We start from the raw sequence: 19,293 nt of genomic DNA, 5'->3' as shown, positions 1-19,293 counted from the left end.
TTGCCGCTGGAGTGGATGGGGGCTGAGGCGGAAAGAGGACAGTCAAGCACAACCTCAGGATTGTTGCCTTTAGCACATGGGTAGATGGTGGTGCCCTATGGAGATGCAGGCCCTGGAGAAGGGGCTGGGGGTTAGTGTCGATGGAGAAGACAGTAGCTGCAGGCGAATTCTGAGATCCTGGTGAGATGTGTCAAGCTGCTATTCTGTTGAACAAGTGGGTCTGGAATTTGGGAGCGGTCTGGGCTAAGGATACAGATGTGGGAGTTAGCAGTGTAGGGTTAAATCCGACGGAGGGAATGTGCCCATGGGAAGGACCTCCCACAGTGCCCCTCCCAACACAGCCCTGTACAATGCTGGGTACCAGTTGGATGCGGGAGTCTGGAGCGTGGATGTAAGGGAGACAGACCTGGAGCAAATCATCGCAGTCCATTGGAGGAACTCTCAGAGGCACATGCACAGCACAGTGATGCCTGGAGAAGGGGGTCAGTGGCCCTGGGTGGGTGGGGTCCCTGCAGAAGGTCAGGGACGTTGGAAGGAATCATGGAATCACGTTTAGGGCCAGAATATGCTTGCCTTTCTCACAGAGAACTGTCACGTTGTGTTTTCTTGCATCTAAGTGCCTTAGTGGGTGACTAGCAAAACGACATCTTATTTTAAACTGTGTGGTAACCATCTGTCACAAAGCCCAAATTAAGTGGTCATGTATGAATCAGAGGAATGTTACTTGGAAAAGGCAGAATAAGTGACTAATAATTCCACACCCAAATGTAATGCCACCAGCCTTCCCTTGATGGTGGAAGCCATCATCTCATTTTCTTCTTTGCAGGACCTCAAGATTTTGTCTTCGTTTTGTTCTGTTTTGTTTTGTTTTTTAACATCGACAGTAGCAGTTCCCATGTTTTTTTCTGTTAAGTCAAGTTATTGCATGGGGAGACGGTAGTGACCCCTCTGTCAAAGCTAGGATTAGGAACTCTGAACCACATCCTCAATCATGCTGTTCCTGCGAAGAATCCTTTAGCTTTGGCGTTGCATCCTGGGTCCAGCGGGAGATGTTAGAATAGCACTGGGCCATTTGGTGACCTCCAGAGGCTGTGTTGACATTCACCATATGGTCACACCTGATTAATGGCCCCAGGAATGCTCTCAGCTGGGTAAGAATCTTGACTTCTGGGACCCCGCTTCAATCAAACCACTAAAACCTCACCTTTCATTCCCCTCAGCCACATAATTAAGTTTTACCGTGACTCAGTCACCTGCAAAGCGACTCAGTAGGTAGGCTGGATTGATACTTAGAAGATGATCGATTTCCCATAAGAAATTTGAATGAAAGAAAGGTGACATGTTTAGGGAAGATGCCTTGTTGAAGATGGCATGGATTCTCAGAAAGATTAATTCTAGGGGTACAAGATTCCTTCTAGATGAAAGGTCATGTCTAGATGTGCAGGATGCTGTGCCGGTGAATTCACACCCCCGTGCTTCCTCTCCTGTGTCCCAAGTCCTGGACAAAGGGGGAAAACAGTGCCTGCTGGAGGAGGGGAGCTGCTGGGGGTCTGATGGGCGCTGGATTCTGTCCTGTGAGGCATGGCTTCATGTTGTGCCTTATTTGAGATAAGTGAGCAGTTAACATGCTCTGTGTTTAAGTTTTTGAGGATTATTAGATGTCATCTGACACACATGCTGGCTTCCAAGGTGTCCTTTCCCTGGTCTGGGAGCATGTGAGTGAACAAGCCCATGGCGTATTTCTAGAAAGTGAGCACGGTGGTGTGCAGGAAAAGGAGGGGGACATAGGAATGAGAACTGGGGCAAGAGCATTCTCTGAATTGTATAAAAGGAGCACCTTTTCAGGTAGCATCCCCCCTGCCACATAGGAGCTTTCCCTGATTTCTGAGAAGCACCAGGGAAACTTGGAATAATTAGGGGGGAGTCATCACTTTTTACGTTGGATTCATAAGGCAAATAGGAAGGAAAAGAAATCCGTCTTCTAGAGGATGAGAGTAGTATCACACAAAGGGGCCCCTGAAAGTTGTGGAGTCTGTCCTATGGCTCCACACCTGACCTGGTGCAACAGGCACAATGTGTGCCCTGAAGGCAACGCCTCTATCCCCTTCAAGATCAGGTCACACTTTCCTGCCGTCCTCCCCCCTCCCTCTCCCAGCAGCACAGGGGAGCCTTGAGGTCCACCAATATCCGTCTTCCAGGCAGATCCAGTGCTTTGCAAGGCTTATTTGGCCAGAGGGGAGACACACCTGCAGAGAGCCAGTGGAGGATACAATGCAATGTACACATACAGCGACACATGGGCAAGGATCAAGCATGCTTGGGACACCGCTGGGAAGTCACTAGGGAAAGGGTGGCAGGTGGTCCCTGCACAAGGGTCCCACATCTCCAGGAGTGAGAAGCAGTGACCAAAAGTTGGTGCAGCTGCACAAAGTATGCACAGCACGTGGCTGGTGTGGGTTCCCAGACGCTGCAAGTCTAGAGGGAGAAGAGATGATTTAGAAGTGATGATGGGGGAAAACAGCATGGAGATTCCTTCAAAAACTGAAAATTGAGTTACCATATGATCCAGCAATCCCACTCCTGGCCATACATCCAGAGGTAACTCTAATTTAAAAATATACATGCACCCCAGTGTTCATAGCAGCACTATATACAATAGCCAAGACATGGAAGCAACCTAAATTTCCATCGACAGATGGCTGGGTAAAGAAGTTGTAGTATATTTATACAATGGAATACTACTCAGCCATAAAAAAGAATAAAATAATACCATTTGCAGCAACATAGATGGACCTAGAGATTATCATATTCAGTGAAGTAAGTCACAAAGAGAAAGACAAGTATCATATGATATCGCTTACATGTGGAATCTAAAAAAATGATACAAAGGAACTTAAAAAACAGAAACAGATTCACAGACATAGGAAAAAAACTTATGGTTACCAAAGGGGAAAGGGGATGGGAGGGATAAATTAGGAGTTTGGGATTAGTAGATACAAAGTACTGTATATAAAAGAAATAAACAGAAAAACAACAACAGGCCAGAATATAATAGTAATTTATGATTTTGCTGGTGTATTATCATCCAGTAATAAGTGCAACTTGAAACTGCCAAAAAAAAAAAATTAAAAAAAAAAATAAAAGAGATAAACAACAAGGACCTACTAGCACAGGGAACTATATTCAATATCTTGTAATAACCTATAATGAAAAAGAATATGAAAAAAATACATATGTATGTATAACTGAATCACTGTGCTGTATACCACAAACTAACACAACATTGTAAATTAACTATACTTCGATTGAAAAAAAAAGAAGTGGCAATGGGGAGCAGGCACACTCTGGACCCCAGGCAATGAGGGGTATGAGAGGTTCATCCATATTGCTGAGTATAGTTATAGTTTATTTATTCTTGTATATAGTGTTGCAGTGTATAGGCAGACCTCAAAGAGATTGTGGGTTTGATTTCTGACACCACAATGAAATGAATAATACAACAAAACAAGTCACATGCATTGTTTGAATTTCCAGTGCATGTAAAAGCTATGTTTACACTCTGTCATAGCCTATTAAGTGTGCAATAGCATTGTGTCTAAAAAACAATGTACACACCTTAATTTAAGAAATACTTATTGCTAACAAAATGCTAACCTTTATCTGAGCCTTCAGTGAGTTGTAGTAGTAACATCAAAGATCATTGATCACAAATCCCCATAACAATACAATAATAACGAAAAAGTTTGAAATATTGTGAGAATCACCAAAATGTGACACAGAGACACGAAGTGAGCAAATACTGTTGAAAAATGGTGCTGATAGACTTACTTGACGTAGGGTCGCTAAGAATTTTCAGTTTGTGAAAAACAATAAAGCCAAGCACAACATAACAAGGTCTGCCTGTGGGCACGTACTACAAATTATCCACTGTATTACAGTGGACATTTGGTGTCGGAGTCAATCTGGGCTGCCGTAACAAATCACCACAGGCTCAGGGCTTAAACAACAGAAATGTATTTTCTCTCAAGTCTGGAGGCTGGACGTCCCAGATCGAGGTGCCGGCTGATTCTGTTTCTGGAGAGGGGTCTCCTCCCAGCTTGTAGACAAGCACCTTCTCTCTGTCCTCACATGGTCTTTCCTGTGAAAGACCCTCAGGGGAGGGGGGAGGCAGAATGAGCTCTCTGGCGTCTCTTGTAAGAACAGTCATCCTGGAAGATCCAGACCCCACCCTTCTGACCTCATGTAACGTTAACTGCATCCTTAGAAGCCCCACTTTCAATACAACCATGCTGGGGTTAGGGCTTCAACATATGAATATGGGGGGATACAAACATTTGGTCCACAACAGTTGAGTGGTTTCCAATTTTTGATTATTATAAAAAGTGCCACTGTGGATCTTGTACATGTTTTCAAAGAACAGATGAATATGTTTCTGAAGTTCTATTCTTAGGAGTGGATTTGCTGGGTTACAGGATTTGCATGTGTTCAGATTTATAACAGCTTTCCAAATGGTCTTCCGAAATGGATGTACTGGTTGGCTTTTCCACTCTTGAGAGTTCCATATTTTTTTTAATTTTTCCATTTTAGTCATTGTGTTGGAAGTGGCATGGTATTCACACGGTGGCTTTAATTTTTATTTTCTGATGGCTAATGAAGTTGAGTACTTTTTCATATTACTGGCCATTTGGATATCCTCTTTTGTTGGGTTCCTTTTGGGGTTGAGTTTTTTTTGCCCATTTTTGCATTCATTTTTTGATTGATTTGTGGGAGTTCCTTATACATTCTGAATGTGAGTCCTTTATTAGATATGTATGACAAATACCTTCACCCACTCGTTGGGTTGACCTTTCATTCTCTGACTGGTATACTTCAATGAGCAGATGATCTTACTACTCAAGAAGTTCAATTTGCCTTTTTTTCTTTATTTTGAGACCTTCTATTTTGGTTTAAGGAATCTTTGCCTCACCCAGGTTTCTGAAAGTAAAAGCTCCTGCCTTTCACATTTAAATCTACAACCCACCTAAAAATGATCTTTATGTGTGGTGGGACATGTGATGGAAGCCCATTTTCCTATATGTTTTTCCACCTGTTCTGGTACCGTTCATTGAAACCATTCTTTTTCTATTATACGGCAGTGTAACCTTTGAGATAAAGCAGGTAATTGTATATGTGTGGGTCTGATTCTGGTCTATGTTATGTTCCATTGGTTTGTCTGTCCTTAAAACAAAGTGACCAGAGTTTTATACATCTCACCACGCACTGCGAGTCCTCCAGCTTTGTGTTCCTTCTTCTGATTTGTCTCTGCTATCCTCAGCCTTTGCATTTCAGTGTAAACTAATTTGTATAGAATCCATATAGAATAATTATATATTTAATATAGAATCTATGTAAGTTAACTCCATATCAATTACTCTGTAGATCAGTTGAGAGAAAATTGATACATTTGCAATATGAAATCTCCTAATCAATGGACATGGTATATATTCCTTAATTTCACTCACAAATAGTTTGTAGTTTTCAAAGCAAAGGTCTCAAATGCTATTCATTAGATTATCTCTATACATTTTATGCATATTTTTGTATTTAAAAAAAAATCTCTAGAATGTCAGCAACAGCTGAAATATAGAAATACAACTTATTTTTATTATTGATCTTGTATTCTGGAACCTTTCTAAATTTGCTTATAAATTGCTAGTAGTTTTGGACTTTCTAGGTTCATAATCTATAAACTGCAAAGAATGATTATTTTATTTCTTATCTTATTGCATTGGGCAGGCCCTCCAGGAAATTTTTGAATCGGAGAGGTATCTTTGACTGGTTTCCAGTCTCAGAGGGAAACCTGTACTGTTTCGCCATTAAATGTGATGTTAGCTGTGGCATTTTGTAGATACTTCATGCCAGCGTAAGGCAGCTACCTTTCATGGGTATCTATGAGCAGCTGATCTCGTGTCCATGATTCTTACTCACGATGTTTGTTTCCCACTAGCTTTGTAACTTGCAGTTGTGAGCAGGACATTTATCTGGGGGATTCTTGTGTGGCCTGTGTTGAGGGTTTACTCAACTATATTGAGTGATATATTTGTTTGTTTTTGCCAGATTCCCAAGGGAAATTATCCTCCTATACCCAACTTTTATGGTAATTTCTTGGCTTAGGGGTTCCAAGCCACAAATCAATTTTAGCTCAAATCAGAGCCAAGTCAATAGTGATGACATTTCTGGGAGAAGCTGTTTTGGGCTTTGTTTTTCCCCTGTGCTAATCCCAGTCTAGAAGAGACAAATTTACTCCTCAGCTCCTCATAATTTTCATATGATATCACTTATATGTGGAATCTTAAAAAAGAATAGTACAAATGAACTTATTTATAAAACAGAAACAGACTCACAGATATAGAAAACAAACTTATAGTTACCAAAGGGAAAGGTGGGAGATAAATTAGGAACTTGGGACAAACAGATAAACACTACTATATATAAAATAGATAAACAACAAGGACCTACTGTATAGCACAGGGAACTATATTCAATACCTTGCAATAACCTATAATGGAAAAGAATACATACGTGTGAAAACTGAATCACTTTGCTGTATCCCGGTAACTAACATTGTAAATCAACTACATGTCAATAAAAAAAATTTTTTAAAAGGGTGGGGGAACTGAAGCTGGTTGTTATGGTCTGCTCAAAGCCACATGTCTTGAAGGTACAATAGTACATATGCAACATTTATAAGACTCCTCAATACACAACTTCTAGTCAAGCAGCATTATAATATGCAGGCTATTAAAGAAAATATTTTGATGTCAATAAAATTTGTTTAAATCATGAAAAAAGGATATATGCATATGTATACATATGTATGTGGGTATAACTGGACCACTTGGCTGTATACCTGAAACATCTCAAATCAACTATACTTCAGTAAAAAAGTTAAATGTAAACCATATTCTGAAAGGTATGTATGCATCAGTAAAGGATTTTTTTAAATAACTTTTGGGAGGGGGCACTGTGTTCAAGGAAATTACACAAAGAAAAATTTTGTATTTTGTGTAAAATACGCTCCCAGATTCAAGGAGAGGACGCTTTAGTCTTAAGTTTCTTAATCCTCTTGCTAATTGCTGGGAGGATTTGGCCATTTTTTATCTAAGAGGGGAAAAAAATCTATATTTTATTTGAGAAGAACTAGTCAAAACATTCCACCTTACCACAGAAGTTCTCTAGAATCCTCTAGAAAATCATCCGCTGATGTCTAGGCTTCCTTAGTAAACACTCACAATTGCCCCTGCTGCCTGTCCTGGGAGTCTAAACATGAGCTTCTGTTCCAGGTCGCCTGAATTGGTGGTCCACTGTGTGCACAAGCTGTAAACGGCTTCTTCCCTTGGCCACGACGGGGGATGGGAACTGCCTTCTACACGCTGCCTCACTGGGTAAGCCCCATGGTGTAGACAGAGGGTGCTAGTGCCCCCGGCCTGCTCTGAATGTTGTTAAGGGACAGTCATATACAAACTAGAGCCACATGCTTCACTGTCACCTGGAGGAGTTCGTAAGGGATGGAGTCACCAATCCCAGCCCTTCTTTTCAAGTGCCTGGCAGGCTTGGTGGGGACAGAGAGCACACACAAGGAAAGGAGGTCTGAGCAGACCTTCAGGGATGGCCATTACAGATCATGATCTAGAGCAACCAAAGAGGACTTCCTGGAGGAGGTGGGATTTTTCCTGAGACCTGAAGAACTTGAAGGAGTATTTTAAAGAGGACATTCCAGGCAGGGAGACCATGTAGATAAAGCATAAAGGCAAGAATTGACAGGGTGTTTGGAGTCAGGGCTGAGCTCTGTTAGGTTCGAGCAGGACATGGGGAGTAGTGTATGATGTTGGGCAGGTCTGGGGCCACCACATTGATTGTAGCTGATGCACTTAGACTAACAAAAAGACAGACGTAGGTACCGCTTGGGTAAATACCACGGGGACTGGCACGGTCTGCATGTACAGCGAAGAGGTCAGCATCTTCCTCCAGTGGGGATGCGAGCTTCTTGGTTGCAAAAAGCGACACCAGCAGATGCACAGGTGTGGGTGGCAATATTTGGATGCCTGAGAGTCACAGTAGACTTTCTGGAAGCTCAGTTAACCCTCCTGGACCCAGGCAGGACTGGATTTGTGCCAGGGACCCCAGCACCAGGACTGGGTGCACCTGAAGTTTAAGGTCCCACTCCACAGATGGGATCCCAAGACAAGAACATGGTCCTTGTTGGCGAGACTCGCCTCCCCAGCTATACATGACCTTAACCTGATGCTGTGACCAAGAGCAAGGGCCACGCCCCAGACCTCGCTTCAGACCTGCAGTGAGGCCTGTTCAGTAAGAGGTGGCCTGAGATGAGACTGAAAAGGCTTAGAGGGAAATGTACGCAGTCGGGGAAGGACCTGGAGATGCCCAGAGAAGACTGGAGCCTGGGAACATTCCACATTCCGTGGGCCTGACAAGGGTGATGGGGAAGACAAGCGCACCCACCTGCCTGCTGTCTTTCTGTGTCAAAACTGATGTGTTTCTGTCAGCTGACCTGATAAAAGTATTCCACGTTCATTATAGTAAAATAAAAATCAACAAGCACACTGCCTCGGGAGGGCCATTTTTCACGTTGATCTATCATTTTCCACTCTTTTGTCTATTCTTCCAGTGAAATTGTGCTCTCTCTCACTATGTACAGTTTGGAATGCAACCTTTTTCCCCTGAAAATTTTATCGAAACTTTTCCATGCCAATCTTCAAAACCCTGACTTTGCTAGTTGTGTCCTGTTTCATCATAACGTAGGAACTCTCTCCCCATCCTGGAACTTATTTCACCCTGACCTGTATAAAACCTGGAGGAAGAATATGAAGAAAGAGATGCCTCATCTGTGTCACCCAGCAGCCTCTTGGCAAAGAGGCTTTGCCCTGGACACGCCTTTGCCCTTCGGAAACTCAGTGGGCAGAGACACGGTCCCCATCACCACCGCAGATGGGCAAGGCCACAAGCTAGATGGCCACACGCCCCTGGTGCCCTGTCTGCTGGCAGGTGTCTCCCTGTGAGCCCGGCAGGCCTCCCGAGTCTGCCTGGGATGAGAACACCTCCCCTGGGTGGGCCTCGCTCCAGCGGCGAGAGAGGCTGGGTCGTGACTGAGCCTGGGCTCTCGGCCGGTTGGTCCTTTTCTCCCGGTGGTACTTTGTTTCCCTGTTGTACTCAAATTGCTGGACCCCAGAGGACCAGGACTGCCCAAGAGGCCATGAGACCATCACTGGAAATGCTTATCAGACCTGCTGACCAGTCCTGGCACTGACCTAGGGTCCGGGGCCCACATAGAAATGATGGTGATCCGGGGGTCAGGCTTGTGGGCAGACATTTATGGGACAAAGAGACCCTCTCTACAAGAGAGACCCAAACAAGGAGCCATGAAGCTTAGACTGGACGAGGCACTGGCCCTGTTCAGGAGAGCCCAGGAAGGAGGCTGCAGGCAGGTCTGATGGACAAGAAAGCTCAGCTTGACCTGTTCTCAACAGGAACATTGATGGCCTCCTCCCTCCCTCTGTACCATAGAAAAGGACCAAAATCTCACTGGATGGGGAGCCCACAGCAGTCCCCTGGTTGTCACATACCTTTGCACTAATGGATGCATGGTGAGGAGGGCAGGGTACAGCTCAGTGATAGAGTGTATGCCTAGCATGCACGAGGTCCTGGGTTTAATCCCCAGTTCCTCCATTAAATAAACAAACAAACAAACAAACCTAATTATCCCCTCCCCACAAAAATTTTTAAAAATAAGAAAGGATGCATGGCTAGATGGAGCCTCTGATTATCAGTCAGTGCAGGTCACTGCTCTCTGAAAGCTCTTAGAAGGTCCCAGCTCATTTAAAAGCCCGCCTTTTCTACTCTCCACCTCGTCCTCTCCATCCCAGCTCCAGCCACCTTTCCCTCCTTAGTATGGCTCGTAGGGCCCCCTCAGGACTGGCCCAGGGCCTTTCCCTCTGCCCAGGTCGGCGACTCACTTCCATCCTTCACCACGCAAGTCCTTGCTCCAATGTCTCCACTCACACCACAACCAAATCACCCGCCACTCTGTCCTCTTAGCCTGCTTCTCCCCTTATGGTGCTGCTACCCCTGACATGGTATGTTTCATGCTGATCCCATGGTTCCCCTCCCCCAGATGTGAGCTCCGCGAGATTTTAGGAATGTAGTTGGTCCTGGTTGCTTCTGTGGTTATTCCTCATCCCTATATTGAAATAAGTATGAAATTCAGTGGAATTAGTGGTATTCAATCAAATAAGTGAATGAATGAATGAATGAATGAATGAATGAATTCCTCCATTCTTTCCCTGAAACCAGAACTGCACTTTCATGCTGCTTCTCCCACTGATTGGGTTTCTTGGCCATTTCTGAGCTTCCCGGAGGGCGTACTCAGACATGCTGGTTTGTCTGCATAACCCCTGGGCACCCAGCACACGCCAGGAGGGGGCAGTAGTGGGAGCCTCTCCCTCGGAAGCCGGCAGTCTCCCTGGGGCCCGGATGTGTGCACGCTGTCCTCTGACGCTCTGCTTCTCCGGAGGCTGAGATGCCTTAGGCTACAGACGTCAGATGCAGCAGACCCCCAGTGAAGCCAGTGTCTGACTGCCATCCTGGCTTGGAGCCCTGCGTGAGGACACATCACCAGCTGGTCCCCACAGGTCTCTCCCACTCAAACCCCAGACCTGGACAGTGAACATTACATCCCCCAGAGCAAAGCTGAGAGGTTGAGGGTGGCCCCAGAGACAGGCAGCACTTAATGAAACTGCAGTTGAACTAAAGGGGGCGGTGCTCCTTCATCTGCTGCTGCATCCCCGGGAAGCATCAGACGGAACAGGGGGAGGTGCCTGCTAGTCGTGAGAAGTGCTCAGCTGAGTAATGAGAGGTCTCTGTTCACACAGCCGAGGGGACCAGGCTGGGTCAGTGGTGGCATTTCTGTCACCTCATGGCTTACTCCCCTTCCTTCCTTCCTCACATCCTTTTTCTCTTCTCTGTTCATGGGCCTTCCGGCTGCAGGAATGTGGGGTTTTCACGACCGGGACCTAGTTTTGCGGAAAGCTCTCTACACCATGATGAGGACGGGGGCCGAAAGGGAAGCCCTGAAGCGGAGGTGGAGGTGGCAGCAGACGCAGCAGAACAAGGAGGTAGGTACTCGCCAGCGTGGCAGAGCTGGGTACCACACCGGGCAGGGCCAAGGGCCATGTTGGGTCTGGATCTGAGCCCCAAGCCAAGTCTGTCTTGTGAAGTCAGGAAGAAATGGCCCCTTCCCCCATTTAAAACCACTGAAGAGGAGCCTGTTACAGGAGCTCAGCCCCTGCCCGCAGTGGCCAGATGTCCACTCACACCATCTGTCCTGGTGTAGCAAAGAAAACCAACTCCCTTCACTGGCAAAGCTGTCCCGACCTGTCAGGTGAGGGCTGCTGGGGACACGAGGTGGTCCTGGCCCTGCGCACGGCCCCAGCCCCAGTGTGTGTGCTAGGTCCAAGGAGAACTCTGATCTCTGACCCTTGGTGAGCATGGCCCTTTGCTGGCCTGCAAGTCCTTGGAGCTGGGTTGCCTGTGGTCCTTTTAAGTTTCAGTGGTTTGCATGCAGGTTAACATTTGGTTATTCCCACCCCAGAGGATGACCCTTGCTGCTGACTGGACTTCCAACAGCACTGAAGATGGAAATTAGGGGTTCTGAAAAAATACTGCCCATAGCAAATGCGGACAGTCCTTGGCCACCAACAGGTGTGCCCGCCCCAGGGGCTGACAAGCCAGAGGATAAGCGCGGGGCCCCACTCCCCTGGGGCCGGGGTGGTAGTGTGGAGGCCCCGGCCGCCTCCTGAGCCCCGTCCCTCTGTGCCAGTCAGGGCTGGTGTACACCGAGGAGGAGTGGGAGCGGGAGTGGACGGAGCTGCTGAAACTGGCCTCCAGCGAGCCGCGCACGCACTTCAGCAAGAACGGCGGCACCGGCGGCGGGTAAGTGCTGCCCCGGCCCCTCCAGGCTCTCCCCAACGAGGAAGGCGGCGTGGGAAGTGTGCGGGGGAGCCTGCGGGACCTCCAAGCTGGGGGCAACACAAGGACCCCCAATTTCAGACTTGAGAATTCTACCGAGGACGCAGCGCGGGGTGGTGCGGGACGGCGGGACCCTGCCGGATGTTTGGGGACGCGCACGCAGCCCCTTTGTGTATTCCCCCCTGCAGAGGCGTGAGCTCACGCGTGCCCCCCCACCCCGCCTCCATTTCGGGCAGCGGCGGGGAGGGCCTCAGCCTGGGCGGGAGGCATGGGGGGTGTCCCACACTGCCCATATACTCTCCAGGCTCTGAAGCAGCAGGCTGCTGGTTTGGATTTTTTCATCTAAATATCTCATTTCTGGCTTCAAGAGGTCACAGTGAAACCAAAGATCGTTAGGCGAGCCCAGCATCTCCCAGCCGGTCTCCGTGGACGTCATGCGTGGTCCCGGCCCAAAGGCTCTGCGGCTGCGCACACGCGGGGAGTAGCTGTCCCCGCAGACACAGCTAGAACGTCCCAGTCCCAGTCCCAGTCCCAGTCCCAGTCCCAGTCCCAGTCCCAGTCCCACTCCCAGTGTGGGAATGAAGGGCGGGCCAACGGCAACCACAGCGCCTTTGGCCCCGGAGTGCAAAAGACACGTTCGTACTTTTTCAAGCTGAGGGCCAGGTGGTCACCCCCAGAAAAAGCCTCAGACAAACACAGGACCTGTAGGCGGTGCGTCCTGGCCGCCCCCTCTGGGCATCCGGGGGACCTCAGCCTCCGCCGCAGCAGGGTGGGCATTTCCCCCACAGCGCTGGACCGAGGCCCGTCAAAGACGAGATACTAAGGAAGCCCATGAACACTCTTCCTACGGGGCTGTTTTGTCGCTTTGTTTTAATCATAAGGCGTGTCTGCACCGGAAGTCTATCTTGTTTAGGACATTTGGGGACAAATATTGTACAGACTCAATCCGTCCCTGAAAACACCGCTCTGTACTTTCCCACAGTGCTGAGTCATGCCTGGGATGTGTCTAAAGTGTTCCTGGCCATCCTTGTCCCCACTGCCCCTCTGGCCTCTGCCGCAGGTGCTGGTGGCCTGGATGCAGCCGGAGTCACTTACAGGGTGGGAGAAGGGTGGGGAGCAACAGCGGTAATGATATGAATGGCAAGTGACCGTCGCCGCATATTGTGTACCCCGAGTCCTCTCATCCAGGAGGCACTTGGCAGGCAGTCACGTGGCTGGTCCAGGCCATCTGACTCCTAAGGCCATGGCCTCCTCCCCGGGACCAAGGGGACTCAGAGCAGGAGAGCTGAGGGTGCAGCATCCGATGCCTCTTTATCCCTGTCTCCCTTCACTGGGACTCAGGTGTGCTGAGGTCAAGGCAGGACCACCCCATAGCGGCCCCTAGGTGATGGTGATGGGCAGTGGCAGTGTTCCCTGCTACCCACTTCTTTCTCCCATCTCTTAAGCCTTGAAGATTATAGGGTGAGGGGAGAGGATGTAGGACCAGCTGACTCCTCACCCAGCCCACAGGCAGGGCGCTCGGGTGTTGCTGAGACCTGCCAGACCCGATGGTGCTGCCCTGGGCCTCCAGATGTCCCCCTCCTCCAGGACCCCTTCACCATCTGTTTGGTTTCAGCTGTACAGATGAAAGTGTGTCTCGTCAGTAGGGATGAATGTCAAATGGGAGATGTTACTTTTCCCCCAACACATCCCCTGATCTTTTGGAGTCCGGTCCATGCAACTTGGACCAGCAGGTTCTGGGGACAGGCGAGCATTACACTGGCCACTGGCGTCCTCTTCCATCAGGCGGCGCAGAAGTGCTGGGGAAGGTGGGCAACACCAATGCTGGCAGGACTCTGATGGGTGCCGTGGGAGCACCCTCTTCCCCGTCCCTCTGCCGGACCGTGGCTCAGAAACGCTCTGCAGAGTGGTGTCCAAGCCCCGTGGCTGGTTTCTCCTGGATTTCAAATGGCCCCAGGGGCTCAAATCCTCCCCCACCTCATTGCCCTCTCGAGCCAGGGCACAGAGTTTGCTGGCCAGATTGACTGCAGCCCGCAGGATGGGCCCCTGGCCCACAGCAACAGGTAAATCCCAGAAGCAGGCAGGGAGCTGCTAGAATCAAGGCTATTTTGGTTCTGACACGTGGCTTTTGTAAACACGTGAGCTCTGTGAGAGACACCAGCCTTTAGTCACTGTCATGCGATCCCCACACATTTTCCTCCCCTCTGGTTGGCTGTCATGTGGTCATGCCAACCGAGAACAGAACTGTTTCCTCCCTCCAGGAGAGGCTCCCCGGCTGGGGGATCTACCTTCCTTTGGGGTTCAAAAGTCCAAAAAAGAGACTTTCCCTGAGCAGGTTTTCAGCGTCTGCGTTTTGCCTCTGTCTTCTCTGGAAGAGGTTAGGAGGGGTCCCTCCTCGAGTTGAGCTGAGGGATGTGAAGCATCCCTGAGGCTCAAGGGCTGTGGAGATGGGTGCCCAGCGCCTGCCCCAAGGCTCTGAAAGTGGAGGCTGGATGCCCCCGGGGGTCATGCATACTTCCCAAGCTCCAGGCATGAATCCTGGGAGGTGGCCCAGGACAAGCTCTCTTCAGGACTCTGCCTATGATGAGGGTGAAGCCCAGAGGCCAGGCCTGAAGGGCAGGCCGGCCGTACCCCTGGGTACTAGCCCTGTGTCCAGGGGACAGAGGGCAGAAACCCTCAGTTGGGGGGAGGTCTGAAGACCTGCAAATGCACATCCTTGGAAGTGGGGTCAGCACTGGGGCCTCCCCCAAGCCCAGCGGGCACCCGAAGCAGGAGAGCCCTGAAGGACTTGGCTGCCCTCTAGCCTGTGCTGGCCCCGCAGGGGACATGGGTCCTGCCAGAGGACAGGATGGAGATGAAGGGAGAACCAGAGAAAAACCGGGTGGGCTGCAGTGGGCTTGGCTCAGGACTGAGATAACCCCCAGAACAGAACAAGGAAAAGTGATCAGAGAGGTCATGCAGATTTTCCAGAGTGCATTCTGGGGAGAGGAGGGCTCTAGTCAAGAGAGCATATTTGTAGGGACAATGGTGAGAAACACGAAAATGGCTTTCCTTGTGTTGGCTCCCACACCAGGCTCCCTCAGACCCTGGCTCCCGGGGGTGAGGGATGGTGCTGGCTGGTCCTTCCCTCTGTCCGGCTCCTGCCAGCTCCTGGCCTGCTGTCACCAGCACAGATGGGACAGAGCACACTCTGCTACTCCCTGCATGGACACTGGCCCTGCATCACTGTTTAAACCCACTACTTTCCCAGAAAGCAACCAGGTTAAACATCTGAAGAGTCCGAAGGGACCGAGGGTCAGACCTGGGGATGCACTTGTCCGCTTCCTGCCTTCCTCCTGCCCAACTCGCAGTGGCCCTTCCCCAGGCTCACTGGCTGAGCTCTATCAGGAGACTCCGGAGGCAGGGATGCATGTCCACAGCTGGCTCAAGGAGAAGGGCAGGGACCAGGCTGGGGTCTGGGCAGAAACCACCATGGACAGGCTGCTTAGGACTGGTGACCACAGAGCAAGGCGCCCTGTGAGACCCCAGGAAGACTAGGATGGTGTGGGCTTCCTGCTGAGCTCAGATGTGGGAGAAAGATGGGATGGTACCTGCAGATGCAGACGCGGCGAGCACAGTGAGATCCAGGACCAGGCAGAGGCGGGTGCTTCCGAGCGGGGTGCAGCTCAGAACTGCAGGACCAGTTCTCTCTGACACTCCTACTTACAAATCAAAATGTGTCCTTTTCTCCATGGCTAAAATAAAAGAAATTAGACGTTCTGGGCTGCGGCTCCTCCAGGGACCCTCTGAGGCGCCGCATGTGAAAGCCTGACCTCCAAGGGGCTGCTGGGTGTGTGACCGCCCCACAGCCAAAAGTGAACTCAGCTTGCCTTTTGCCAGAGCCGCCATCCCTGGCGCTCCAACCCACGTGGGGACCATGAGGAGAGGGCTGTTCCCCAGAAGGCAAAGGAAGACTAGGAGGAGAGAAGGAAATAACTCCACCCTAAGTTTGCACAGAAACCAGTGCTGGAGGGAGATTATCCATCACCGCCCCCCTCGCCATACACTCTGAGAATGGAGAGCGTGTGCAGCAGGAGGAACCCATGCTTGTTCTAAAACTGCTAAAATCTCTGAACGTCAGTTAGTGACAGCCTCTGGGTGCTTCATCCGGCTTCAAGGCAGCTGAGAAGTAGGAAGAAGGGCTGCCTGGTGGACCCCAACCAGACACCCAGACGACCTGGGTTAGCATCTCAGGCTGGGTGTGTGATCTCGAACACATCTCCCAAGCTCTCTGAGCCTCCGTGTTGTTCAGATGTACAATGCACTTGGTGACACCCTCCCTGCTAGGCTGTATCCATTTTTGATGGTTGTGTAGTAAACAGCGCCAAAACTGAGTGGCTTATATAGCAAAGCCTCCAGATATGTTCATATTCTGGGCATCAGCAATCTGAGCTGGAATTGCCTGGGGCCACTCAGATAGTCCAGGATAGCCTCACCCACATGCTCTGACTCTTGCTGGACCTCTGTCCAGGTGCGTTTTTATCCTTGAAAAGCCTCAGGCTCCTTTCAGTCAGGGCAGGAAGAGGGGCAGCCCTCACTGTGAAGGTGCTTCTCAAGCCCCTGCTTGCATCGGGTTTCCTGACGTCCCACTGGTCAAATCAAGTCTCGTGGCTGAGCCAGACTCTGGGAAGAGAGAAAGAGACTCCATCCTTAATGGGAGGAGGGGCAGTCACATTGCAAAGGAACATGTACCCACGAATAGGAAGGATACATGTCCATCTTTTTGACAATATCACCCTTTTGACTACTGTCACTTTATAATAGATCTTAAAATTCAGTAGCATTATTCCTCCAACTTTATTCTTCCTTTTTAATATTTCTGGTCTTTTTTTTTTTTTTTTTTTTTTTGCTTTCCCATATAAATGTATGGAATCATCTTACCTATATCTGGAAAATATCCTGCTGGAATTTTTATTGATATTGCATTAAATCTATACATGAATTTGGAGAGGATTGAAATATATGAAATGTTGAATCTACTTACACATCTTTTTCCATGTATCAGGGAGTCACAGTATGTCTCTTCATTTATTTGGGTCTTCTTTGATTTGTTTCATTAGCATTTTACAATTTTCAGCATCAAGTTCTATACCTGTTTTATTAGATTTATACCTGAGTGTTTCATCTGGAGCGATTGTAAAAAGCCGTGTGCATGTGCATGCACACGTGTATGCACATGCACATGTGTCTGTGTTTTCATCTGGGTCAGCAGTCGTACATTGCTAGTTATAGAAATGTGATTGATGTTTGTGTTGACTTTGTTCTGTGATGTTTGTCAGTTTTAGGAGGCTTTTTAGATTCCTTGGAATTTTCTACATAGACATTCATATCATCTGTGAGTAGGGATAGTTTTATTTCTCCCTTTCCAGTCTCTTCTTCCAAGCCTTTCATTTCTTTTCTTGACTTATTGCACTAGCTAGGACTTCTAGTACAATGTTGAGTAGGCGTGGTGAGAAAGGACACCCTTCCCTGGTTACCAGTCTTAGAACTCTTTCATCAATGTGATATTTGCTGTAGGTTTTTAGTAGGTATTTTTTATCAGGTTGAGGAAATTTCCTTCTATTCTTTTTGTTGAGAATTTCTATCATTAATGAATGTTGACTTTCATCAAATAAACTTCTACACCAATTACTATGATGTGTGGATTTTTCTCCTTCTTCTTGAGACCATTAATATGATCAGTTACATTGAATGATATTTGAATATTGAACCAGCCTTGCATTCCAAGGATGAATTCCACTTTCTCTTTTGTTCATTCAGTTGGGCAATATTGTGTTGAGGATTTTTGCATCTGTGGCCATGGAGGTTACTGGAATGTAGTTTTCTTTTTACATACTACTGCCTTTGTCTAGTTTTGGTATCATAGTTATGTTAGTATTATAAAGCAATTTGGGAACTATTACTCCCTCTTCTATTTTCTAGAAGAGATTGTATGGAACTGGTGATACTTCTTTAAATATTTGGTAGAATTCACCAAATCTACAAATTCATCTGCAACCAGATTTTCCTTTTCAGGAAGTTATTAGCTATAAATTCAATTTATTTAATAGTTAAGGAAAATAGAAATAAGTGGGTTTGAGTACCTTGTTGTTCTTGAGAAATTGTCCCATTTCATCTAAGATGTTGAATTTATGTGCATAATATTACTTGTAATTTTCCTTTTTTTAACCTAATATATGGAGGGTACTTTGGTGATATTCCCTCTTTCTTTTTAGATTCAGCAGTTAGTGTCCTTCTCTTTTTTCTTTGTCAGCCTTTCTAAAATTTTATTAATGTACTGCTCTTTTAAAAGAACCAATTTTTTGTTTAATTATCTCTATTAGTTTCTAGGTTTTAATTTCATTGATTTCTGCTCCTACCTTTAGAATTTCCCTCCTTCTACTTGTTTTGGGTTTATTTTGTGCTAGTTTCTCTACTTTGTTCAGGTGAAAGCAGAGATTATTGATTTGATACCTTTCTTTTTTGTATCATATGCATTTGGGGGCTATAAATTTCCCTCTAAGAACTGCTTAGCTGCATAGAACCAATTTTGATATGTTGCATTTTTATTTTCATTCTGTTTAAAATATTTCTAATTTCCCTTAAGATCTTCTCTTTGACCACTGAATTATTTAAAATTGTATTATGTAATGGATTTTTGTTGTCTTTCTGTACTAATTCTAGTTTAATTGCAATGTGGTCTGAGAACATAATTGGTATGATTTTAAATTATTTGAAATTTGTTAAGGTTTGCTAAGAAGTGAATGTATTTTCTATCTTTGTGAATATTTCATGTGCATTTTAAAAAGATGTGTATTCTGTACTTGTTGAATGGAATGTTCTGTTGATGTCAGTTAAATCCAATTGATTGATGGTTTTGTTCAATTTTTATATATCCTTGCTGATTTTCTGTCTACTTGTTCTTCAAATTACCAAGAGAGAAGTTTGGAACCCTACAATTATACTTGGGTTGTTTCTATTTCTCCTTTCAGTTTTGTCAATTTTTTCTTCTAAGTATTTTGAAGTCTTATTGTAAAATCCATGTTCATTTAGGACTGTTCTGTCTTCTTAGCGAATGTATCCTTTTATCATTATATAATATGTCTCTTTATCCCTGACCATTTTCTTTGCTCTGAAGTCTACTTTGCTTGGTATAGATAAACCTTCTTTTGATTAAAATTTTCATGATCTGCAATTTCCCATCCTTTTACTTATAACCTACCTGTATCATTATATTTGAAGTGAGTTTCT

The 19,293-nt window shown here is 47.1% G+C and overlaps 1 protein-coding gene across 8 annotated transcripts in view; it reads left to right on the top strand.

The window, feature by feature from the left end:
* OTUD7A (OTU deubiquitinase 7A) overlaps positions 1 to 19,293 on the top strand; it is a 209,134-nt gene that overhangs the window by 165,455 nt on the left and 24,386 nt on the right. For all 8 annotated transcript variants that reach the window (XM_032469184.1, XM_032469185.1, XM_032469189.1 and 5 more), the window contains 3 exons: positions 7,323 to 7,424; positions 11,044 to 11,171; positions 11,876 to 11,988. In XM_032469184.1, the coding sequence (XP_032325075.1) occupies positions 7,323 to 7,424; positions 11,044 to 11,171; positions 11,876 to 11,988 (343 nt within the window). The remainder of the gene's footprint in view (positions 1 to 7,322; positions 7,425 to 11,043; positions 11,172 to 11,875; positions 11,989 to 19,293) is intronic.

The sequence above is a fragment of the Camelus ferus genome, chromosome 27 (genome assembly GCF_009834535.1).
Source record: "Camelus ferus isolate YT-003-E chromosome 27, BCGSAC_Cfer_1.0, whole genome shotgun sequence".
Lineage (NCBI taxonomy): Eukaryota > Metazoa > Chordata > Mammalia > Artiodactyla > Camelidae > Camelus > Camelus ferus.
This window is presented reverse-complemented; position numbering and strand designations above follow the sequence as displayed.